This window comes from Equus quagga, chromosome 3, assembly GCF_021613505.1.
Source record: "Equus quagga isolate Etosha38 chromosome 3, UCLA_HA_Equagga_1.0, whole genome shotgun sequence".
NCBI classification, from domain to species: Eukaryota; Metazoa; Chordata; class Mammalia; order Perissodactyla; family Equidae; genus Equus; species Equus quagga.
Window position 1 is genome coordinate 15,528,428 of NC_060269.1, and position 26,201 is coordinate 15,554,628.

General features: G+C 37.8%; 2 protein-coding genes across 4 annotated transcripts in view; one reads left to right on the forward strand and one right to left on the reverse strand.

The window, feature by feature from the left end:
- FGF2 (fibroblast growth factor 2) overlaps positions 1 to 10,764 on the forward strand; it is a 55,268-nt gene extending 44,504 nt beyond the window's left edge. Inside the window, 2 exon segments of the mRNA XM_046656735.1 lie at positions 504 to 607; positions 10,572 to 10,764. Coding sequence (XP_046512691.1) covers positions 504 to 607; positions 10,572 to 10,757 — 290 coding nt within the window. The 3' untranslated portion in view covers positions 10,758 to 10,764.
- A 4-nt stretch (positions 10,765 to 10,768) lies between these two features.
- The window catches only part of NUDT6 (nudix hydrolase 6), a 30,218-nt gene continuing 14,785 nt past the window's right edge, over positions 10,769 to 26,201 (reverse strand). The window contains exons 4-5 of one of the 3 annotated variants that reach the window (XM_046656552.1): positions 16,241 to 16,295; positions 10,769 to 11,610 (exon numbers count right to left, since the gene is read on the reverse strand). In XM_046656552.1, the coding sequence (XP_046512508.1) occupies positions 11,213 to 11,610; positions 16,241 to 16,295 (453 nt within the window). In that variant the 3' untranslated portion in view covers positions 10,769 to 11,212. The remainder of the gene's footprint in view (positions 11,611 to 16,240; positions 16,296 to 26,201) is intronic. The other 2 variants (XM_046656551.1, XM_046656553.1) reach the window with 2 other exon arrangements.

The following is a 26,201-nucleotide window of genomic DNA, read 5'->3' on the forward strand; positions in this document are numbered from 1 at the left end:
GAAATAAGATGTGTAGAAACTGAAGGAAATACAAACCGAAAGATAATAGAGAGCAATTAGATTATATTTTATTTGTGAAGAATTGGTTAAAAATAACTTTTAAAGAGTTTGAACTGAGACAGTAGCATGGAAATTCTCGTAAGTGGTTTACATTTTTATGTACTCTCAAAATATGTTCACTTAAAAAAAATGTTAAGCAGTTAACAGGGCCAAGTGGAGGCTAATTGCACAGTAAAGAAAAAATTCTCCATTCTGTGACTCTTCTCTGCTCACTGACACATGGTGGGAAGGAAGTCAAGAGGCTCTCCTGCGCTCGTAGATCTGCCTTTCCTCCTTGCTGAGAGAATTTAATTCACATCCGTCCCCTGTCCCCCCACCCCGCCAATCCTCCGGAGTGGAATAGCTGGTTGCTCAGGTGTATCTTGTGCTTATATTGCATAAATGTGTAGATGGCTGTTTTTTCTTTGATGCTACAAAGGTCTTTTTTTCCTCATTACTTACAGTCAAACTACAACTTCAAGCAGAAGAGAGAGGGGTTGTGTCTATCAAAGGAGTGTGTGCGAACCGTTATCTTGCTATGAAGGAAGATGGAAGGTTACTGGCTTCTGTAAGTAATGTTTTCTGTTTTTGTAGTTTTTTTCTTTGTTAGCTTTTATTACTGTTAATTTGCTAGCATTGGTATTTATTAAATCTTTTTTAAGGTTTTGCAAGTATTATATCATTTTATCTTCATATTCACCCTATGAAATAGAGAGTAGTATTCTCTTTATTTCACTGATGCAAAAACAGAAGTTCTGAGGGAGTAATAAAGTAACTAAGAAAACACAGTTCATGTGAGGTGGGGCCTGGATGACGCTTGAGGTGTCTCGACTCCAGAGCGTGAGCTCTAATTCACTGCATTTTCCTGCCTTCCCTGCAAAGCTATTAAACTACTGTTAAAAAAATTCCTTATACTGTGCAGTTATTTGCTGATCAGTTAGATGGACATATAAAATTTTGAGTATAAGTTTTTAAGTTTATTCTTTCACATTTGACATACAAAACACTTGCAGTGGAGAATACTAGTTGAGAATGTGGGCCCTGGACCAAGGTACAGATGCTGTCTCTGCCGCTTATTAGCTGTGTGTTCTTGGGTAAATTATTCTGAGTTAGTTCTCTTACCTGTAAAACAGAGACAATAATGATCCTCTCTCACAGAGTTTTTGTGAGGACTAAATTAGCTAATTTATATCAAGTGCCAAAATCAGGGTCTAATACATAGCAAGTCCTCAAAATTGTTACTTCCTTCTCATGTTACTTCTCATTTATGTATAAGCTCATTCAGGACAGCAACTTCTCTCTTTTTACTTTTTATCACTGCTAGTCATGTGTCCTAGCTCCTGGCTAGTATTCTTTCCACTAATGCAGGCTGCCTGTCAACTTTCCCATTATTGTTAGAACTAGGATTGCACATCTGTTGAGCAGACACAGTGTGTGGGGAATGGCGCAGGGAAATAAAACCTATAAAAGACACAGACCCCACTTCTGTCTGGCTGGCGGAGTAGGTTGGACATGTTCCTGAAAGTGTGTATATCTGCATACACAAACCACAGCCATAATCCCAATACCAGCAGCCAGTTATAACCTCTCTGTAACTTTCCTCACAGAAGGGATCTAGGAGTACCGAGCTGTTGTGGTGTTTTGAGCTATACAAATAGTTTTTGAAATTTTTTCTGAGTGAAGACCTTTGGATTTCTGGAGGAACTGAAATAGACTTACAGAGAAAAAGAATATTTCAACCATCTAACTGATCATCTGACAAAGATATATTCATGTTGATATTATCAATTTATGTGATTTTTGCAGGATAAATAACATGTCTTGGTGTAGTCCCCCCCCCCCCTTTTGTAGTTGAATAAATTTTAGAATCCTCTTCAAGAATAGCCAGTACTTATTGAGTGTGCAGTGTGCCAGATGCTGTGCTGGGCATCAGGGTTATAAAACTAAATACAAAATGGTCTGTGCCTTTAATGAGTCACAATCCTGGGGAGACAGAAGTGTAAGTAAATATTTGTAATAATGTATCAGGGTTTTAATGTGTTCCTTCTATATCTTGTATGCATGCATAGTAATATAGGAAAGGAAGTCAGAAGTATTATGATATAGGAAGTAGTAGGAAAGGAAGTGATTAAACTTGTCTAGGTTAGGGAGGATGAGCTATAAATAGGATTTTAGATGATCTAGAGGAAGTCCATCAGGCAGCGGAGAGCAGAAGGAGTGGAGATGAGGGTATAGATAATGCACAAAGCTTACTAGGCATAACTCTAGAATCACCAGTAATTCACCACTGCTGGAGTATAAAGGGCAAAGGAAATACAAGGTGGAAGGAAGAGATAAGGCTGGAGAGGTAGACAGACCGCCTGCTGAAGTACCTTGTGCACCATGCTGCTATAAGCAGTGGAAAGCCATGAAAAGTTTTAAGAAGAGACACAGTCAGATTTGAATTTGAGAAAGATCACTCCAGCAGTAGAGTAGAGGATGCATTTGAGGGGCCCAAGACTGATGGAGGGAGACCAGTTAGAAGGCCATCATAACAGTCCAAGCAAGTGACGATGAGAACCTGGCAATAGCAGGACAGAGAGGACTGAGGAAAGTGCTAGCACTTGAGATTGATTAGATCCAGGAGTGGAAAAGAGGGAAAAGTCAAAGATGGCGCCTAGATTTCTGGTTTGGATGAGAAGGTAGAATGAGAAAGGGGAAAGAGGAAAAGAGCAAGTTCTGGGAAAAGGTAATACAGGTTAAGGTTTAGACCTATCTAGTTTGAATTGCCTAAGAGAAATTCAGGTGAAGATGTTCACTGCATGGTTGGAATTATGAGTCTGGAGCTTAGAGGAGAGGTCCGTGTTGAGATATAGACTTGGGTGTTATCAGCGTATAAGTAGCGAGAGTGGATGAGGTCTCTTAGGCAAAAGATGTAGCTCTAAAAGGTTGACTACTTGGGACTTTCACTTCTTCCACTGTTCTTGTGTTTTTTTCTACAAGTCTGTTGTCAGTTCTTGTAGCAATATAATTCTTTGGGAATCTACCAAAGAAGCATTTAAAATATTTCCATGACAGGGGCCAGCCCCGTGGCGCAGCAGTTAAGTGCACACATTCCACTTTGGCAGCCCGGGGTTCACCAGTTCAGATCCCGGGTGTGGACATGGCACTGCTTGCCAAGCCATGCTGTGGCAGGCATCCCACATAGAAAGTAGAGGAAGGTGGGCAGGGATGTTAGCTCAGGGCCAGTCTTCCTCAGCAAAAAGAGGAGGATTGGCAGCAGATGTTAGCTCAGGGCTGATCTTCCTCAAAAAATTAATTAATTAATTAAATAAAATATTTCCAGGACAGTGAATCAGTGGGTAATTTTGCATGACCTTGATCTTGTAGAGAGAGGAAGAGGCGTTTACCCCTACTCTTCTCACCTAAGGATGTGACAAAACACATATAGTGTGGATCACCATGGCTTCTGCAATAGTATTGGTTTGGCTATTGTCAGACAGTGAAGGCGGAGAAAAGAAAAGAGATGCATACATTTGCTTCTGTCATAACTAACAGTGGACAACACTGGTCAAATGGTTTTAAAGCTCTAGCCTTTTCTATGTCTGTCTGAATCTAGCTCAGTGAGTGACTTGAGATTGTTGAGATTAGAAGGTCCAGTGACCTGATGATCATAGTGGCCCTGTCAGATAGTCATTGGAGGGGTTATTTATCTCGAGAACATAGGATGGAATATAGGTTCATCTGTCATGATAAAAACATCCATAATTGTCACAAGTGATGGAAACAGAAGCTACTCTACTTTAAAGTGCGTTTCTGAAACTAGTGGGCTTCATAAAAGAGGAGACAAATTTAAGACAATAGACCTGAAAACTGAACTGTCTTATTCTTACAGAATTCTCTACAAGTTAGAATTCAGAGAATTCTGACCTCTTCTCTTGGGTATATAGGCAGTAAGCTTCCCAAACTGTTGATTCTGTACCACCAGAAGCATAAGGTGCTCTAAAATTAACAGTGTTTTCTAGTTTCTTCCTTAGCTAAGCAGGACTTTTCATAAGATTGAGGTCATAGCATTGTATTTAGTCTTAAATAGGTTTCTGTTTCCTTGGATGTGTGTTAATTCTTCCTGATACAACAAATTTCTTACAGGTTGATGCAGTAAGAGTTAATTTAGCAATGCTTAGAAATTTATCACAAACTCTCTGTAGGGACAAAGCCACAGCTGTTACACATAAATGGAAAATTCAGGGTTTATCAATTTCCTTTGAGGAATGGCACCAGCCAAGATCCAGTTGCCAGCTCCCATCATAGCATCTATTCCTGCCAAGTTCACGAATTACTCTCTACTCTTACCACTCAATTTGTGTGGCTTGCTGCCTTGCCTTTTCAGCAGCAATTCTATCTCTTTCAAATTAGTCTGGGTGGGCTATGTCAATTTTTAGATGAGAAAGTAAGCACCCCTACTCCAAAACCAAGGAGGTGGTGTTGGTGGTTCAGTAAGTGGCATATCTCTCTGAGTCAGATGCATAGGCATTGAGCTGTCAACAATAGCAACTTTTAGGCAAGAAATTAAAAGTCTTGACCCTTGGTTATTAATATCATTTGTGCTAGCATTTAATGGATTAAGATGAATCACTGATGGGGAACAACACCATAGCCAGGGATGTCAGCAGAGACCTCACTCAGGTGACAATGGGAAGAGACAGCTGGCATATAAAAAAGGAACCAAAACAAAATAAAATTAAAAAACCACTAGCAGCTTTTGGTAGAAGTCCAGTGTTGTGACTAGTAGCCATCATTTGAGGATGCAGGTGCTCCTTATAACTTGGAAAAACTTGGGTTTATGACCTTGCACTTGCCAAAGGCATAATTCTTCCCCCTCTTCTACCTGGGGCCCCATTTCAGACTGCTGTGCTATGACACATCCCTGGGTTCTTCTGCATTTTACCCTGTTTGTGGTTCCTGCAGTGATTTGTAAAACATTCTAGTTTCCCCTCAGAAAGAAGAGTACTCTGGATACATCAAACATTTTGGTTTCTAAGAGTCATGTTAGGTTGATTACTACCAGTTGAGAATATGAAAAAAGAATAAGTTGTGTGCCATTTTTTTCTCCAACACCTTCACATATTAATGGCATGAATGCATTCAGGCTAAGGATTTCTCACTGTTTGAAAACATTTCTTAAGAATCTTTTCCCCCCTTTTGAAGCTGTAAAATACAAAAGTTCAAAGAGTAACTATATTTAACTGCCAAAGCCTATATTTGGAGGCTGAAGTCAAGTAGTTCTTTAATACACAACAGACTCATTATTCCATTCCATTGCTGGGTAAATTTTGTTGCTATGAGCAACAGAGTCTCAGAACAAATACTAGGATTTACGATTGCTTAAGTGTTCATGAAATTGTAGATTTTTTAAAAAATTGCATATAGTGAGGTTAACTATATTTTAAATTTAAATCACCAAACAACTTCAATGGTAGCATTGGTATGAAAAAATTCGCCTGGTTTTCATCTGCTAGAAAAATGCACATTGTTTTCTATATAATGCTATAGATTGTGATAACCTGAACAAAATATCTCAGTAAGTATAAGAATGTGTGAGACTTGTGTTAATCCATAATAGTCAAATATGAAAAAATTATTTATATTCTGAGGATGTACATTTAATTACTATAAAAGTAAAATTCTTTTTTACCTATAGAATAACTTGCTTAGTTGTGGGGGCTTAACAATGAAATGAAAGCTACACACATAGTAAAGTAGGGAAAATGCATTTTTGAGGGGCTCAGTTATCCAGATTGACAGTATATACTGATCAAATTTCTCAGAAAAATGCAGTAATTAAAGAGGAATGTATATCCTTTTTAAGAGATAAAATACTAGATTAAATTCAAAGGTTACTGCCTAGTAAGAATTATTGCTTCTTTTAGAAACCAATCATAAAATCTTACACAACCTATATATATATTACAAGGTTAAGATGAAATTTACTTTTAACTTTTCACAATTTGTGTATTTTATTTTGTTCTGAAATAGTCAACACTGATACTTACATCATGTCTGTTTTTAATTCTCAGAAGTGGTGTAATCAGAAGCATTTTTGGATTCATGTTGAGCAAACTCCTTTATAAGCCAAAACTGCAAAATCAAAGTACTGTAAAAGAATAAACAATCCAAAAAGCAGAGCATGGGGAAGTGGCCATAAGGTTCAAATCTAACATTCAGCCGTGGACAAGAATTGTGAGGCCAGTGCCTAAGGAGAGGAGATGGTGGGAGAACTTTCTCTAGTTCTTAATTTCTTTTCTTATTGTATGCCAACAATTAAAGATGGTTTTAAAGGCCTAAAGACTGCTAACAGTTGGGAGGGATCTTAAAGATCATCGAATCCAATCTTATTTTACAGATGAGGAAAGTAAGGCTCAGAGAAGTTCAGTGACTCCCTCAAAGATACAGTTAGTTAGGGATCAAGGCAGAACCAGAACCCAGGTTTCCTGGCCCATCAAAGATCCTCACAGGATCTTTGTCAGGAATTCCTGTTGACTCTACCTTCAAAACATATCCAGAAGCAGAGAGCTTCTCATCATCTCTACTGCCACCACTGTAGTTTAGGCCTTCACTCTCTCTGCCTAGGTTACTGAGCAAGCCTCTCACTGGTCTCTCTGCATCTGCCTTTGGCCCACTGTCAACTTGGCAGCCAGAGGAATCCTGGAAAAATATGTCAGATCATGCCACTTTTCTGCTCAAAAGTCTACAATGTTCTCCATCTTCTTAGAGTAGGAGCCAAAATATTTACAATAGCCTACCTGTCTCTCATCCCATTACCTCTCTGACCTCATTTCTTACTCCTCTGCCCTCCAGACCCTCTGCTTCATCCACATGGGCCTCCTTGCTGCCCCTCACACACTCTAGGCATGATTTTGTCATAGGGCTTTTGCATTAGCTGTTCCCTCTGCTTGGAGTGCTCTCCTCTGATATCCGGATGGTTAGCTCCTTCATCTCCTTCAAGTATTTGCTCAAATGTCACTTTGTCAGTGGAGCCTACTGTGACTGTGCTATTTAATACTGCAACCTAATCTCTACTCCCACCACTCCCAATCCCTCTTCTCCGACTCAGCTTTACTTTTTTTCATAGGATTTATCATATTTTAGCAAAGAATATAATTTACTCAGTTATGCTTATTGCTTACCGTGTGTCTCCCCCAGCTAGAATTTGAGTGGCACAAAGGCAGGGATCCTTGTTCAGTTTTGTTCATTGATGTATCCCAGTGCCTAGAAAAAATATATATGTTAAATGAATAAATGCATTATTTGAACTGTGTGCTTTCTGTATCCCAAAATTACTTGTAAGTAAAAAAAAGAAAAGAAAATTTAATTTGATGTAAACGTGTCAGATAGATACATGGGCAAAGAGTGTTCACAATCTGAAATGTTACTAAGAGCACTGAGTTCTAAAACTCAGATTATGATAATTATGTCACAGGATTGTTGTGATATTTAAATAAAATGATATGCCTGAAAGCAGTCAGTAACCATGAATTAAGGGATTTCCCAGCTCGTGGGCCTTTAGAAAATACGGCCTTGAAGGCAAGGTACAGGGTACAAGTTGTTATAAGCCCTTTGAAGCTGCTTATCCACTTTCTCTGTGATGTTGTTGTTTGTGATGTGAAGAGAAGACCCATGGGCCAGCTCAGTGGTGCAGCAGTTGAGTGCGCACATTCTGCTTCAGCGGCCTGGGGTTCGCCAGTTCAGATCCCGGATGCAGACATGGCAGCGCTTGGCACGCCATGCTGTGGTAGGCATCCCACATAGAAAGTAGAGGAAGATGGGCACGGATGTTAGCTCAGGGCCAGTCTTCCTCAACAAAAAGAGGGGGATTGGCAGGAGATGTTAGCTCAGCGCTAATCTTCCTCAAAACAAAAAAAGAGAAGACCCTCCTTTTCTGTTGTTTGAGATAGTTAGCTGTTAAACAGTGAGAATAGGAAAAAAGCTCTGTGAATATGTTTATAAAGTTAATAAAAATTATATTGCATCATTTTTTAACAGGAACATTGAGATCACAGTCACTGAAGATGGGTTTGTAAACTTAGAATGGAGAGAAGTGAAAATTATACTTACCTTGGGCTGTTAAATGCCTGCTTTTCTTGAGAACTGAATTTTGGCCCTACTCCCTGTTAAAAAAATAATGCAGTTTGTTTTCAAGTGCAAAACAGTTTAGTAAATTTATATGGCTGAACATTCAGCAGACATGCAAGTTTTCCTTCCCTCCCCTCTGTTTTTGTAAAGGTACAAGTAACTTCTGTAAAAAAAAAAAAAATGGGGGTTCCATGATGTATTATCCATTTAATCTCTGGTAGTATTTCCTTTCTCTGAAATATTAGGAATTGGCTGAGAAGGCAGAAGGCAATTATTATTGGCATGGTACGTATCCCAGTAGGCCAAGCATTATAGGGAGTGCCAGCCAGGAAGGTGGGGCACCCTGGAAGCTGACAGAACGCCAAAAAATGAGCATATCAATGTCCTGAGTGATGACTGAATGATGTGGTTAGGTCTACTTCTGGGGAATTAGCCTGTCAAGCAAAAATGGTGACCTTTCATCTCACCTCTATGATTACAATGACTTTTCCTTTCACTCTTTACTTCCCCTCCACTTCTTAATTATAAACCTGGAATAGGGAAAGAGGAAGATTTTTATCACTGGCACTGAGAAATGACAAAGTAACCCAGGTTAACTTCAGTTAACACAAGAAGTGTACTAAATTTCACCAAAGGTAGACTGAAAGTAATGGATATGGAATACCCACATCACTCCAGGTAGAAGTGTTCACTGTTATCACATTTGAATCTTTAAGAGTCCTGTGTATCACAGAGCTGGCTCCCTGTGCAACGTATGTGTCTCTGAAAGGCTACTGGTGATTTATTTGCATCAGAAAGACTTAAGTTGCTTTATTAGTAATGTGTTGCAACAAATGGGCAAATTAGATGTTTGTATTTCAGTTTTTAAAGTTCAGTTAACAGTAGTCAAAACACTAAAGCCAAGTAAATGTCCTGTAAAATTCTCGTCTGCAGAAGCAGATTACAGGCTCTCATACCCACACCCTTACTTTAGATGACTAGACGCATGTTATTCCCTCTTAGGTCTTTCTAAGTCCTTTACTTTTCATTTTGGTTATTATGCCAGCTCTTTTCATTGTTTTGCTTATTGACCTACCTTTTTCTCATAGTTTGTGCCATTGTTTAGTTTATCTTGGAACCAGAGAATCTGGGAAAAGATTCAAGTCTTTTGAGTGTACATTTTCCCAAACCTGAAGTTTCCTAGAGTTGAGTATATAGAAATAATCTGGAATCTGGTACACTCATTAATACTAATCCATAGGTTTATGTCATCTATTTGTGTATACATCTTCCATTTATATGTGGAGATATAAATATGTGTAAATTTATATGATTTTCTATATGAGTTTATCATTCTATCATCCTTCTATATATATATTATCATAATATAAAAAATAAATGATTTTTCCTTTCTTAGCTTAAAGTGAATAAATCATTTGTTGATTTTTTTCCCCCAGAGGTCAATAAGTATCATCAGTGTGAAGTTGATTATTGAATATTTACCTGAAATAATGTGGCAGCCTATTAGATTCCATTACTTGGAGTAGTATTTCCAGGTCTATTTGTAAAGCTAGCTATTTCCACCCTTCCTGATAGTTTAATTGAAATAAAAAGGCAGAGTAGTTTTCCCTCCCACAAGAAAGAGACTTCCAGAAATCAATATGGTCTACATTACATATTCCTCATTATCTATTAGTGTTTTGAGAATGCTAATCATTTATAATGTTCCAATACAATTTTTTGGAATTATATACACTAGCTATTTTCTGTACAACAAACTATTCTTTTTATAGAATAGATGTTAGAAACAATGTCAGCCACTAGAAAAAATTGCTATAATTTAAGGAATTAATTCTGTTTCTGTGAGTAAAGTATTATTACAACCCTTCTCCTTTATGGGAGGATTACCCCAGGGCTACCCTTTCAGTACTGTTTCACTGGAGCTCTGATAAAAGTAAAAATGACTGGGAGAAGTGTGGATGGACCATAAATACCTAACTGGAAGCCATAGCTGTGGGTTTCCCTAAGTCTAGTGTGCTTCTTGTTACTGGGCGTATCCCACTTTGTGGGGACCCCCGAAAGCCGTGTTCATGGGATGTTTCAAGTCTGAGCCAGTGTGGTTCCTACACCTCTATGTCCTCTCGCTGCCCAACACCTGACTTGTCCTTTGTGGGGGCTGGAGAATGGTCCTTGGACTCCTCCGCAGAGCTGTGCTTGAAGCTGTCCTGCTGACATCCTGTTTCCATCCTGCATCCTTCTGCAGAGCTAGATTATGTCAGATTTTGCCCTGTTGAATCTTGCTAGTTTGATTGTCCTGCTGAACCCAAGAGCACTGCTGCTGGTTGAGCAGAATGGGTAGTGTACTGTCATAAATATTTAATGCAAGAACTATAATAATGATAAAAACAACAACTACTACTAATTCTTCCTTTATTTTTCAGAAATGTGTTACGGACGAGTGTTTCTTTTTTGAACGATTGGAATCTAATAACTACAATACTTACCGGTCAAGGAAATACTCCAGTTGGTATGTGGCCCTGAAACGAACGGGGCAGTATAAACTTGGACCCAAAACAGGACCTGGACAGAAAGCTATACTTTTTCTTCCAATGTCTGCTAAGAGCTGATCTTAATGGCAGCATCTGATCTCATTTTATGTGAAAGAAGAGGTATATTTTAGAAATTTGTTAATGAAAGAAAAAGAAAAATGTGTACAGCTATTTGCTCAGTTTGGATAACTGGTCAGATAACCTTTATCTAATAGTAAAATATTTAACCATTGCCTTAGTAAAGAAAAACATGAATTCCTGGAAAATGTATAGAATCCCACTTTTTATAGAGCATTTGCCTTTATCCAGTGAAGCTTCCTTAGAGCTACAATCTTTTTCATACATTTGCTTCATTTGAAAAGAGGCTTTTAAAATCTGCACACTTACAAACAAGTTTCTTCATGGAAATCATACACATTAGAAAATTAAAGTCAGATATTTAGTTAACACAAAATGTTCCCTATTTGTAATATGGTATGCATTAATCTACATGTAAAATTTACCTACAATTTTTTAAACATGTAAATATGAATTTAATCCATTAATGTCATAGTTTTGTACTTGTCTGGCAGTTTTCTATGATAGAGTTTATAGAACAAGCCTGTGTAAACTGCCGGAAGTTCTTCCATGGTCAGATCAATCTTGTCAAACCCTTCTCTGTACCCATACAGCAGCAGCCTAGCAACTCTGCTGGTGATGGGAGTCGTGTTTTCAGTCTTGACCAGGTCATTGAGATCCATCCACTCACATCGTAAGCATTCGTGCTGGCAAAAATTTATGGTGAATGAACACGGCTGTAGGCGGCAGATGATGTACATATCTGACTTCCCAAAAGCTCCAGGATTGGTGTGCTGTTGCCGAATACTGAGGAGGGATCTGAATTCTGATTTTATGCCAGTCTCTTCAAAAACTTCTCGAACTGCTGTGTCTCCTACATAGAAGAAAGATGTACAAATTAATAAGGATCACATTTTAAAAATTTAATCATCAAAGGTTTTCATATAAAGTTAGCATTATCTAAAGGTTCAAAAAGCAAAACTTCACCCTAGGAAAGTAAAAGGTTCAATATAAACTCTTTGCCTTCTGGACATCCTGAAATATCAAAGTATTTTCTTACCACTGTACCTCTAAGAAGCTTTTGAAATACTGAATATTTTTTTGGCTGCTACTTGTAGGCTTACCTACCTGTATATTTTTGGGGTCACATATTCTTAACCTCTTCCTGCTCTATTTCCCAAAAGGTGAAAACATAGGTTGCAAAGCTGCAGTTAATATTCCTATGTATTTCTTCATTATTATCCTGCCTGATAATCCTGAACTGCCGAAGTGTACATAAATCAGTATTGAGAAGAAGTGATCCATTCTTCCTGGTAAAAGTCTGTAGAATGTATTGAACTATGAAATGATTCAAATCTCTCCTGGTGATCTTGGGTGGGATCAAGCCTCTAAAGTCATAGAGCACATTTCTTTATGACCATTTTGTTATACTTCTCTGGTATTCTGTCAGTGGCATTGGCATTTCTTTTGTTTCTTGAGATTCCAAAGAACTTGGATTCATTTCTTCAACACCAAAATGCTCTAGTCATTTCATCAGACATTTTCAAAAAACTTGGAGTATACAGTCATGTGTCACTTAACAACAGGAACATCTTCTGAGAAATGGATCGTTAGGCAATTTCATCCTTGTCTGAGCATCATAGAGTGTACTTACACAAAACTAGATGGTATAGCCCACTACACACCTCAGCTATATGGTAACAGTCTTATGGGACCACTGTCATATATGCAGTCTGTTGTTGACCGAAATGTCATTATGCAGAGCATGACTGTAAAGAATTTTATAATGCAACAAGTGTTTTCACATTTTATAAGGTTGACTTTTCAATAACCTTCAAATTCCTGGGGTAGGATTTTTATTGCCATTGACATATTTTTGTGGCTGCTTTTTCAAAATATCCAGATAAAACTCTTAAATGGGCTTTCTCTAATTTTGTGTCGCTCTGTCATTGTCTCCCAAAGTGTTGACGAGAAGCCCTTAAAAAAGCTCTGTTTCTTGCCCAGTTTGCTGCGAAGCTTCACAATTGCCACAGGCATAGATTTTTGTTCAAAGATCCTTTAAGGCTTCCATTTTCTTGTTTGTAAAATAGAAATTACATTTGCCTTCTTAGTAGTCCTACTGGTGAAGAATAGGCAAGAGACAGGAAGTTAAGGAAAAATGTCTCAATTCCTGTGTGCTCTTAGACTGTCTTACCAATTCCCTGGATATGCTCTTGTTTTTTTTCTAAGAAACAGCTCTGGAAATGTGCACAGGAAGAGTGAAGCTTTCTAAAACATAAGATATTTGTCTGCCATTTTTGAATTATATGCTGACTTCCCTTATAATTGAAATTTGCCATAGCTTAAACATGGTTATAAATTACATTTTTAAACTAAAAACATAAAAGGGGAATTTATGCTAAGGAAAACTTAGTAGGAAAAATATTCTTCAGTGTGGCATACAGTACATGTTTGTTATTAAATGTATTGAAGATTGTGGCGCTAGTCTTAAATTTTACCTGTCATTTGCTGATCTCACCTAATTCTGTCTAAATGTTCATTTTTATTCTTTAAATGCTTTGAAGAGTAACCAAAGGGGTCCTGTTTAGCGCTTAGTGCCACTATTCATGAGTTTGGCATTTAGTTCCTGAGTCTAGCCTGGTTCTATGTCACGGAAGCACAGGATGGGGCTAGAGAGCGAATCTGCCCTCTCAGCAGGCACCACAGCAGGTGATGCACAGTCAGAGCTGCCCAGGAAGCTCCATCAGTTTAACTTGAATCACCATATCATTGACTAGACTGAAAACTGAAAGGGCAAACAAGTGCTTTGGTATCCACTGTATGAGAGACCCCTTCTACTTCAAGATGGAAATCTCTCCCTAAAGATTTCACCATGAATTTAAAGTTTTTATCTAGATAGAGTGCTTTATTCTTTTGTACCTTTATTACTTTAATTTACTGTAAGCAAAACTGAAAAAATATTTGCTGTTTTATAAGTCTGAAGAAAACAGGAAAAGCCAAGAGAGTTTTGTTTATATTTTTGCTGATCGAGAGAGATGTTCAAATACGTCATAGCGTTTAGTTACAGGACAATAATGAAGTTTATATTTGTTATTTCTATTTTGTAATATTTAATAATAGGATTAGGTTGAAATAAAATAAAATCATAGGAAAACTTGTGCAGACTGTGGGTTTTGCTGGTGGTTCCCTCTGACTCTGGTGCACTGATGAGCTCTGATCAGACCCGCTGCTTTGACAGCAGAGGACTGTCTCCCTGTCAGTGGTAATGAGATTTTTTTTAGGAACGCAACTTCTCCATTTTTAACCTTGTAGAGACCTTTGTACTCTAGGGTTTTATATTTTATTAAACCCTGAGGATTGCATTCTATTTTGTATATGCCCCTCTTAATTTTTTTTTTAAACAACTCTGGACAATAGTGCCTCATTTACCTAGTATTATCAAAGAATGAAGGATTCCAAACAAATGTGTTTCCCAGTTAACTAGTGTTTACTACTTCAGAGCCAATATGAATGTTTGCACATTTGTGATGGCAGTATTCCTAACACATTACATATTTTCCTAAATACAGGGTTTAAAGACAAGAAAATAATTTAAATAATTCTTAGATGATTTGGCTTCATCATTAAGAGGAATCTGTCACTGTACTGTGTTATAAAAGAGAAATGCCCTCATATAGACATAATCTTTCAGACCTCTACTGTCACTTATCATTTCTAGCTGTTCAGGGTTTATCAGTTCTAAGGCAAAGCTTTAATTTATACTACTCACAGGCAGTATGGTGAATGCCAGTTGCTGCTTATTTCTTAATTCTCCATGGTGGAGGTATATATATGATCTCTGGAAAGGTGGGTTGTTGTGACAACCACAAATACTTTTAAAAAAGTAGTCAATTCTTAATTATCTGGACTTGAAGGGTTCTGGAGTACACGTAAAACTAAAGTTATACATATTTGGCTTGGAGCTGTGTTTCTTCATTTACATTTAAATATAAGTATACCTGAAATTCAGAAGATCTGTAAAAACTCAAAGGGAAAAAGTCAGTTTGTTTGAGAAGGCAAGACTCCGAAGAAGCAGCTACACACACTTCTTCTGTAGACTGCTTTTTGCCCAATACGGATTGGGTAAGGATGTAAAACAGAAACCTAACTGGTTCATACACTCTCATATATCACATACGGATAGTGTGAGATACTTAGGTGTTCTAGAATAAATGGCCTTCTCTTTCAGCTCTAGCACCACTATAAAATCCTCTTATTTCAACAGAAGACCTAGCAGAATCTAATCAAAAGGTCAATAAGTACCTAAAAACCAAAATTTGCTATGGATATATCTGAATGTAGTAAATTTACTTATAGGTTGTTAGGAATTGGCTATAGACTGCTTTTAGGGCATTTTAATCTGTGTAACATTTTAAAAAATCAAGTTTCAGGTATATATACATTTTTAAATAAAATATTTTAAGATGATTTAGGAAACTGCCTTCATACAGATGTTGGCTAAAGAGAATAGGGGACATCATATTGAGGAAAAAGTCACAGAGAAATAATACTGGTATCAAATGCATTATCTATTGATTTATTATGATGGAGTCTGCATTTGAACCAATGGTTTAAGGAAGACGTAGGAGAACTCAATTTCTATTCTTTTGTCTATTTCTTGTAAAATCAGGACCTAAAGAATTCTTAGCTCCTTTCATATTTCCCTGTCTTAAATGTTGAGCTCACTAAGTTGTTTTAGGGAGCTCTCTCTCATTTGAGACATTCTCATATGAGACATTTTACTATGTTTTAGCTTCCTGACTATTCAAAGTAAACAGTAGATAAAATTTTCATAAAGAGAAGAATTACATCACTACTGCCTTATAATTGGCTTTATAAATAATACTTATTTCACTTAAAAGTTACTCTTGGGACCAGCCCACTGCTGTAGTGGTTAAGGTCATGCACTCTGCTTTGGTGGCCTGGGGTTCGTGAGTTTGGATCCTGGGTGTGGACCTACAAACCACTCATCAAGCCATGCTGTGGTGGTGTCCCACATACAAAATAGAGGATGATTGGCACAGATGTTAGCTCAGCAACAATCTTCCTCATCAAAAAGAAAAAAAAGTTTACTCTTCATTGTTTTATGATGAAATAGTCAAGAATTTATCTTTATTCATAGTTTAATTCCAACAACAACTTTAGTCATATCCAAAATAACCCTTAATGCTAAACTTTACTGATGTATCTCCAAAGCTTCTCATTTTCAAACAAACTAATCTAGAAGCAGTCCTCGACAGAAGAAAAGGTGGTATGCTCCAATGGTATTATTTATACTAGAGGAGTAACTTAAAAGTTTTGCTTCTAATTTTCTATCAGCCCTGAAGTAACCTCTCTGAAATTTTCTGACTTAGTCTGAACCAATTAGAAAATTTGAAATCTTATTCTCAGCTATAGAGCAAGAAAGTAAACACATGAATTTCCTCAACATTTTCAAGCCAATTCAAAATATGTAACATACATACCAATATCTTCTCCAGGCTCTGACAAGCCTCCTGGAAACTTCCACATGTTTTTCAACTGCAGCAGAAAGTTAGAAAATGAAGCTAACGTAGCTTTTATTCAGTAACACACACACACATGGAGACTCCAAAAATCCACTCTTAATTGGTGATGGTGGTTGAGAATTTATTTTTTGGTAATTGCATACAAATTTTTTTCAGCTTCCTTCTTCACTCCTCCCTTTCTTCTTTTTTGGGGAAACTGGTGACTTATGAAATCTTTTCTCACCTTTTTCTTTAGGAAATAGAAGTGGTTTTGTTTGGTTAATGTGATAAACTGTGTGAATGAAACAGGAGGGAAACATCTACTGATTTTGTGTAATTTAAAAAATTTTGCTGCTAGTTAACTATTAACAAAAAAATAGAGGAATCTTACAGATGCTGCTATAAATAAGTAGGAAATACAGTATAAATTTAATCACTAAAGTATGCTATTTTTAATTTTCACTTTTTTTCTGTATTGTGTCCCTAATCAGATATATTAATTTTAAGATTTCTCTTGTTCTCTGTGTTAATGAGTTTATGTAAAAATGTAATTGCTTTTCATGGGTAGTGTGAATAAAATTGATTAAGTTTAAGTTTGTGAGGTTTTTTTGTGTGTGTATACCATTTCTTCTTTTGGTGGGAAGGGGCAGGTGAGAAGATCTGATCTTGGAAAGGGGATAAATATGGAAAATATTGATTAAAAATAATTACGAAATGGCATGGGACAATATTCTTATGGCTGACATGATTATTTTTTCTTGTTAGAGTTATGTTATATCTATCCATCACCATGATAACAACTGAGGAATGACTGAGAAATTATGACATACTCATAAAGGTGCTGCAGCCAGTACACCTTATACTCTTCATTCATAAAACAAATTTTATGGACCTTTTGCTGGACTGCTTTGTGACCCACTCATTTCCTGGACGAGTGCTTCTTAAAGAATGTGTCATTTCCCAACTATGCTAGGTTGGAGACCAGTGGCACGGTTCCCAGAGTTTCCACAGGCTGTTGATTATGCGGGTACAGAATTCAGGCTTTCCACCCTTCCATGTCTGGCTCAGACTTGAGATTAACTTATAAAGTATATTATGTTTTATTTTATTAATGTAGAAATATATCTCTAAATATCATCTCTCCATTAATGCACTGTCTTTGGCATTCCATTTTGAAATGGTTCCAGAAGCTCTGTTGCTACAGAAACTATGCAGTCTCTTGTCTGCTGGGTATTGAACTTCACCAGCATAAATTCTGTTTCTAACAAAAGAAATGTTACAATGGGGCAGATAAATGCTTACCTAAAACAAGTCAACTTTTAAAATAATTAGAGATTCATTGTTGATTAAATTTGGAGATATGAACTTAGAAGGGGAAAAATGCTAGATACAAAGATTGAAAACAGCTCACACAAATTTGATTTTGCTTATTTCATAAAACTTAGGTATGGAAAGTTTACGTATATTTTTATGCTGGTGAGTAATTTGTGATATTTTCTGGCACCAGGTTTAAAGAGCTTATTTATTTATTTATTTTTAGGAAGATTAGCTCTGAGCTACATCTGCTGATAATCCTCCTCTTTTTGCTGAGGAAGACTGGCCCTGAGCCAACATCTGAGCCCATCCTCCTCTACTTTACATGTGGGACACCCACCACAGCATGGCCCATCAAATGGTGCCATGTCTGCACCCTGGATCTGAACCAGTGAATCCCAGGCCGCCGAAGTGGAACATGCCCACTTAACCACTGCACCACCGGGCCGGCCCCAAGAGCTTATTTTTAAAAAGCTTCTTCTCCTAAAAAGCTTGAGCCTGCAGGCAGTTCCTGAGTGGTAGGTGGAGATGCCTAAGTTATGTGGTTTGACAAACCTGGTTAATGTTGTAGCTATGATCAATGGAGAGATGAGTATGTCTTCTCACTTTTTTTTAATATTAAAAAATATTCCCAGGGCTTGCCTGGTGGCATAGCAGTTAAGTTTGCACTCTCTGCTTGGTGGTCCGGGGTTCACCAGCTCAGATCCCAGGCGTGGACCTACATACTGCTTATCAAGCCATGCTGTGGCAGGCATCCCACATATAAAGTGGAGGAAGATGGGCACAGATGTTAGCTCAGGACCAATCTTCCTCAGCCAAAACAGGAGGATTGGTGGTGGATGTTAGCTCAGGGCTAATCTTCCTCAAAACAAACAAACAAACAACTTCCCACTAACTGGGTTTAACTATATAATAATAATGTTAAAATAATACTAGGTAATGTATATTGAATGCCCCCTATGTTCCAGACACTGCTGAATGTTTTTATAAGAATTACAAACATTTAAACTTTTCAGTAACCCCATGAGGGACTAGTATTGTTCCCATTTTAGAAGTGATGAAACTGAGGGCATATAAAGATTCAATAACTTGCCTGGTGTGACACAGCTAGTATGTAGTAAACTCAGGGTTAAAATCCAGGCAGTCTGATTCTAAACATCTTTTAAGAAATTTAAAAAGTTGATTTACCATTTTCTCACTAACCTTTAACTGCTATTCACTGCTTTTTCACATACCTTTTGATCTTTTTTTCTGACCTCAGTGGAATATCTATGTAAACGGAACCAGAATCTGTATCTTAGACTTACACTCTTCAAGGGCTTGTGAATTTGAACTAAAATCTAGTTTGGTATCAAACATCTTTGTAGCTACCTGTTGCCTGTGAGTTCCCTATCTAGGATCTTCTGATTGGCTGAGATGTATCACTTTGTTAGTGATATACTGTTATTCTATCTTTGCAGTATATTTTTTCATGAGGGAAAAATAACTGAAGAAGGCATAAGAATGGGTTTTGAATATTTAGCCTTTTTGAGTTTATGTTTTCATCTTTGTTCTCTCTTCCTATAAAGGAAGACAAAATATCTCTATGCTTCATGTGTAAAATTCCATGATCCTTTTTCCTCTAATCTTAAAAAAGGAACTTTCCACTCTCTTTTAAAAGAAATATTCTTCTCAGACATTCTTGTGCCTCCTCGTTGCGTGCTACTCAACACTCCCATTTATGACCCCTCCCTGCTTTGAGTTGGTGAGGTCATCTAGTTCCTGAAGCAGATCTGATTTTTACATACTACAAAAGGTAAAGTATCCTTTCAACTTATAAAAATGTGATTTTAAACTATGTTTAGAGTAGTTCCTTCATATTTCAGAATGGTGAATATGATGACAAATTTTTCCTGTATCTTTACCAACTATAAATCTGGTGTTTGTGGGTGTGTGTGCGCACGCATGCGTGTCTGTAGGGGTGAACGGAAAATAGAAGACAGTGTGAATGATGCAAGGGTGGTCCCATCTATCACTCTGGAACCCCTCCTTCCTCTGTATTAGGAATTGCTAGCCTGTGAAGTAAGCACTTTGGATACCAACAAAGGGTAAATATTATTTTTTAATGCATTTTTCAGAGATAACAGAATGAAAGATATTTTCTCTGTTAAAGTAATTTCAAGTTTAATAGCACTGTTTCTTTTAAAACTTGTCCTGAAGATAAACTCAAGTTTATTTTGGAGTTTCTAGAATGAGTGAACCGGAATGATTCATTTTCTGATCCTTTTTCTAACTACTTTCCAACCTCACAGACATCTTCTGTTTTCCTAAGCAGATGATTAGTTTCAGGACCTTCCCTGGGCGTGGCTGCTGAAATCTTAACTAGGAGTTTGTGTAAACAGAACCCCCAAAGGCTACTAATTTCTTTTAGCCATATCTCGAGAACCTAGAACAAAGGTACAGACGTGCTAGCCACTTCCTTCTGGTTTTCTCATATTAATTGACCAGCTTGTACTTGCCTTACTCCAACTTGCTCAGATGCCAGAAATTTGAGTATCTTTTATTTTCACTGTTCTAGTCTTTCATGCTACTACTCTCACTTTTCAGAATTCAGAGCCACTGTATTTAGATAAATCTCATTGGCTACAATATTATCACTGTCACCAACGAGACAGAAGCAACCATAGAGATCTCTTAATAAGTTTGTTCATTCTTTCAAGAAAACTTTATTGAATGCCAAGTGAGAGCATAAAGAAATTAATGCACAATATAGCAAGCCCAGTCAATTCTTTTTTCTCCCTGTACCACTGTATTTTTCTTAAAAAAAAAACTTATCACCACCTTATATATTATATATTCATTTGTTTATTATTCATATCTTACCTATTTGAATATAAGGTCCAGACAAAGAAACTTTGCTTTGTTCACTAATGTTTGCCTAGTGCTTAGAACAGAGCCTACCACATAGTATGTATAGGAACTCAGTAATGTTTAGTGAATGAACGAATAGGTCCCTACCCTTACCTCAGCTCTTTAGCACCAGGTTACAAGGTCAAGCCTCTTTTAGTTCTTTTATTTCTCAAAATCATGGGGCGGGGATGAAGGAATGGAATATGTGGGTAGGAAAGGAGAAAGGACACGGTTTAAATATTTTAAATTTGTGTTTGAGTATGTGCAGATGCTCGCGGTGAGGGTTAAACTTTCCTCTCCAAAGGTTGCGGAGAAAAAGGAACCCTCATACACTGCTGGTGGGAATGCAAACTGGTGCAGCCACTATGGAAAACAGTATGGAGATTCCTCAAAAAATTAAAAATAGATCTACCATACGATCCAGCCATCCCACTACTGGATATTTATCCAAAGAGCTTGAAGTCAGCAATCCCAAAAGTCCTATGCACCCCAATGTTTATTGCAGCACTGTTTACAATAGCCAAGACATGGAAGCAACCTAAGTGTCCAGCAACAGACGAATGGATAAAGAAGATGTGGTACATATATACAATGGAATACTACTCAGCTGCAAAACAGAACAAAATCATTCCATTTGCAATAACATGGATGGACCTTGAGAGAATTATGTTAAGTGAAATAAGCCAGCGAGAGAAAGATAATCTGTGTATGACTCCACTCATATGAGGAACTTAAAATTATGGACTAAGAACAGTTTAGTGGATACCAGGGGAAAGGTGGGGTGGGGAGTGGGCACAAAGGGTGAAGTGGTGCACCTACAACATGACTGACAAACATTAATGTACAATTGAAATTTCACAAGATTGTAACCTATCAATAATTCAATTAAAAAAAAAAAAAACTTTCCTCTCCAAGAAACACTTGACACTAATGCCTGGGGAGAGTGAGGCACTTAAAGGAGAAAAACTGATTCAGGTGTCTGGAAATTGCGCTAATTATTTATGTTAATAGCTATCATTTATGCTTTAATTCCACCTCGCACCAAAATAATTACAGAAATTAAATATAATTTAGTGTCTCACTTTATACTTTTTATTACAACATTGAACTATACACGAAAACTCAGTTTTCATATTTTGTTGCTCTCTTAGGTGGATTTCTGTAACAAAAAAAACCCAAACCCTAAGTAGGAGTATTATTCTTAATGCATAAAGAAACTAAAGTCTTATATAATCTGAATTTGTCTCTAGCTTTCGCCAATCCCAACTGTCTAGAAGCATGTGAGGATCATGTCTTGATTCTGAAAAGCAGCACCTTCTCATTCTTAAAGAACTAATCACTGGCAAGTTTGAAAATCAGCAAATGAGTCTGGAAGCCCAATGTTCTAGTTTAGTGGTTCTCAAACTTGACTCTGCACCTGAATCACCTGGAGGGCTTGTTAACACACAAATTGCTGAGCAGCATCCTCAGAGTTTCTGATTCATCAGGTCTGGGGTGGGGCCTGAGAATGTGCATTTCTAATAAGTTGATGCTGTTATTATCTCTCAGCTCCAAACCCATCCTCCATGCTCTGCCTAGTGATGCTGGAGCTGGGACTCTGCTAACCAATTTCTCCCTTGCCAGTTGACTCCCTTTTGGGCCCCACCAACAGATTCTAAGGCTGGAGGAGGAAGAAGGGACCAGCTCCTTTCCGTCTGCTTTCTGTGGGCTTTCCACGTGCTTGTGGTTCCTGTATCACTTCAGCAATGCTGCTTCATTCTGGCAGCAGCGGTTCCTTCCCCTAGTATCCGCCAAATCCAGTGTGCAGTTTTCCTAGCATTTTCAACCTAAGCTTCATTGTGCATCTCCCTCCCCAGAGACACCAGCCAGCTGATGCCTCATTTTCAGAGGTCTTGGTCCCACTTTCTGAGCTCAGAGACCCCAGCAGCTGCTAAGCAGCAGATCTTATTAGAGATTTGAATTAGCTGTGTGCTGTCCCAAATGAAGGGACACACAACCCACCAGAATGGCATAAAGATTACTTTAAACTGAAGACATCTGAGAGACAGCAAGATGCAGGAAGAAGCCTTTTCAGAGCATCCCTTATTTGATTCAAGGCAGAGCTTCCTGAGAATGAAGATGCCACAAATCCCCTCTGGGGGAGCTTCCAGCCAGGGAGGAAACTAACCTTCAGCACCTGGATGAGCAATTGCATAAACAAACCTTGTCAGAAGCTGCCACACCTTCTATTTGTTTCCCACAGAAGCCTTAGCTCCCCGCTCCCCTTTCATTAAACTGATATGGAAACCCTTACCCCTGGTTGTCTCGGGAGCACTCACCACGCTTTTCTCCTGTTAATCTGTTGTCAGTTAACTCCCTGACCACCCACACTGGCAGAGGAAACGTTCTTCTCACACTATTTTATGACCTAACTCTGGCTGAATTTCCCAGCCTGTGAAATAGGGATGATAACTGGTTGCCATGATGTTTAAGGAACTACATAATGTAGAGCACATAGGATAGTCTGTAGTGCAGGTTAAGCATTCAATAAATGCCAAACGCTATTATTAATAATACAATCAAATTTCTTACTGTCTTACATTAAGCTGATTTTCTCAGTAGTTTTGTTATAGTATAATACGAACAATTTGCATCTTTGAGGCTCTTATAGCATATTTTACTCAGTAGGCTCTTTTTACATTTGGATCATTTTTTTGGTCACTTGGAAGCAGATGAGAATCATTCTTATGTATGTGTGTGTTTATACATATATTACACACACACATACACACAGGTCCCATTACTTTTTTCCCCTCCGTGTACTGTTATACTTGACTTCTGCCAACATAAGGGAGAAAGAGAAGTAGTCTTTTCCATATAGGAAATTTCAGGAGTACTGTTCATTTATTTCTGCCTGTGAGCCACAGAAAGAACCGGGACTTTAAGAGGTCATCTCTCATTCAACTCCTCACTGACTGATAGGTCAGTCAGTGCCTAAGCCACCTATGACAGATGTAGCCACCTAAAGAAGTAGAAGCATTCTTTCTCTGCTTGCAAATGCCATTTGCTATATAACAAAATATAACGCAGCATGCTGGTTCAACTGCGTATCTTGTGCTCTGCTATAGCCACAAGGTTAAAAGTCACATAGTTATTTTCATCCTATAGTTAACATCTTTCTTCGGGTAGTCCATGTTCCTACTTTTTGGGGATCATTTTCAATTTATTTATTTATTTTTTGAGGGAACAATGATGCTAATCAACTAACTATAAGTAAGTGAACACTTCTATAGTCAGAGGTCACCAGGTTTGGAGACCATCATGAATATTCCAGACTAGTAATGATTTTAAAATACACTCTCCTAATATAAAAGCTCTTGTCTTTTGGAGAGCCTCCAGGCAAGGGGAGGCTGCTCTCTCTAGCAAGAATGGTGCTGCTTCTATCGGCTCAGAGGATTCAGGAGAATATGAGATTCAAAATTTTCATGCTCACTCACTCAGGGCCTCAGGGTCCTACTCTTTTTCCTGTTAAGAGACTGGCTTTGACATAGGACATCTGTCAAACTCTATCCAGTCTCCTTTGCAGCTCTGATAGGCTTACAGTTGGATCTAGGTCTTAATTTCAGCATTGCCAGTTCTGTAGCTGCAGAATACGAAGGTCCCCTTAAATGCTGCCATGGAGGCCTATGGTTTTCATATTGGGCCTTGAGTTGATGGGCTGACCTGAGCTTGTCATTTTTATTGTGTCAAGGCTTTCAAAACAGTTAACAAAAGCTAGCCATCTCCAAAGCTGTGTAACTATTACTATCCCTGTGCTGTTAAAGTGCCATAGCTACCATCAACCAACACTTCCCCTTCCATCTGTACCTCATTCCATTCCATATGTAAAGATCTCAGTAGTTGTGATTTTACTCTATACCAGGAGTTATCACTACCCTGCTGTATTGATGCTAACTGGACCTGGAGAGCAGGATGTGTCAAGTACTCCAGAGGTCTTAGTAAGACATATATGTGCCAGAGAATGGGAGATGAACTTATACAGTTTTTAGAGGTATAATGGTCTGTGGATCTCTAAGGTAATGGGCAAGTTGTTGCACCTTCAGCCACCTGCCACTCAAAGCACTTGGAGCACCTCTTTGCATTTTGGAGGCAGCATATGTCACATCTGGGAATATTTCTTCAATTCATTTCTGATAATGGAAGGCCTGGAACCTTTCCCCCCACTGTGAATTAATAATGTGGCATTCTGATCTATTAATTCATCTCTCATTACCTTGAACTAATCTTTCTCAGAATCCAAACAACCTTGAGTAATGGGAAAAAAATTAAAGCTTATTAACTTTTAAAGGAACAATTGCTGGATCATAAGTACTCTTGAAAAGTTCAGCCACCTCAGGAAGCCAAAAACAAAAGTATTTTTAATAAAGACTTTTCTATTTCCTATATATAGAATCAATTCTAAAAACCCTACAAATTGATCATCCTAGATTTTGTCAAGAACTGATAATTACCCTTTTCTCCTTCACTTAATCATCTCCCTTTTCTCCATATTTCTTTTCTTCACACTCTTTTGCCCTTATCTCTCTTCTTTAGGCCACCAAATGTGTACTGCTTAGTATCATTACTGGCACCTGAACTGAAGGAAATTGTTAACCTCAGCAACAGACAGTGGCATTTGCACAATATATTAAAAAACAAAAACTACCTCCCTAAAAACAAAACCCTATTCAAGTGAAGTCTTTTGTATTCTCTGCAATATACATGTAGGCATTGCCATATACTACTGACTCCTTCACATCCAGGTTTTAATTCATTTTCTGTTTTCACTTGCTTTGGTTTAGTGCAAAGATTCCTCTCTACACTTAAATTCTGTTCTGTCAATTACTAGTTGTATAATGCTGAATAAGTTAGTGCAACCTTCTAAATCACAGTTCTTCTGAAAAATGGAGATAATTTTGTAGAAGTATTTTATATCATCACAATTATTATCATTATTTGATTATATGATTTTATTTCTGTTAAATAGCAACACATGATGGAATTAAAATAATTTTTTTAGCCTGAAAACCTCATCAACCAGGATCAGGAATGCGTGCTATAGCAGAAGAACAGTGACTTGGTGATGGTCAAGCGGTAGCAAACGTTTGGTCATGATGTTTTAGAAGACTGGAGGCCACAGCAGAGCTGGTGCTCCCACTTTACCTGCGTTTTTAATTCTCTTCAGATATGGCTGTAGGTTCCAAAAGCCACCAAATGAACCACTTAGGAAGCTATCTAGGGTTAACTACTCAGAAATCACCCCAGCCTAAAGGCAGGGGTGGGATTGGAAAACTCTCCGCTCACATCTTTATAAGTTAACGTTACAGGATGAACTCACTTATTACAAAGAATGGCTACAACAATGTCCCTGTGGAGAAGTCTTGAGTTTTTGTTTAGTCATTAAGTCTTGGGTCTCCCTTTGTTTCTCAACTACCTTGGAAAACACTAACAAACATTCCAGAAAACACTGGCAGTCATGTCTTTGAAACTAAGATGAACAAAACTAGAGAAGATTGAATGCGACTACGATGAACTGAGAATCATAAAAGTTTTAGCGGTTTATGTTGGAATTTAGGTAAATTTAGCATACATAGTTTTGACTATTGCCCTGTTTTAAAAATATAGCTCAACTCAATTCTTTCCTTTTCAATTACCATGATACAGATTGCTCTGGAAGTTTGATTCCTACAAACCGAACCTGTTAAATCATTTGTCTTGG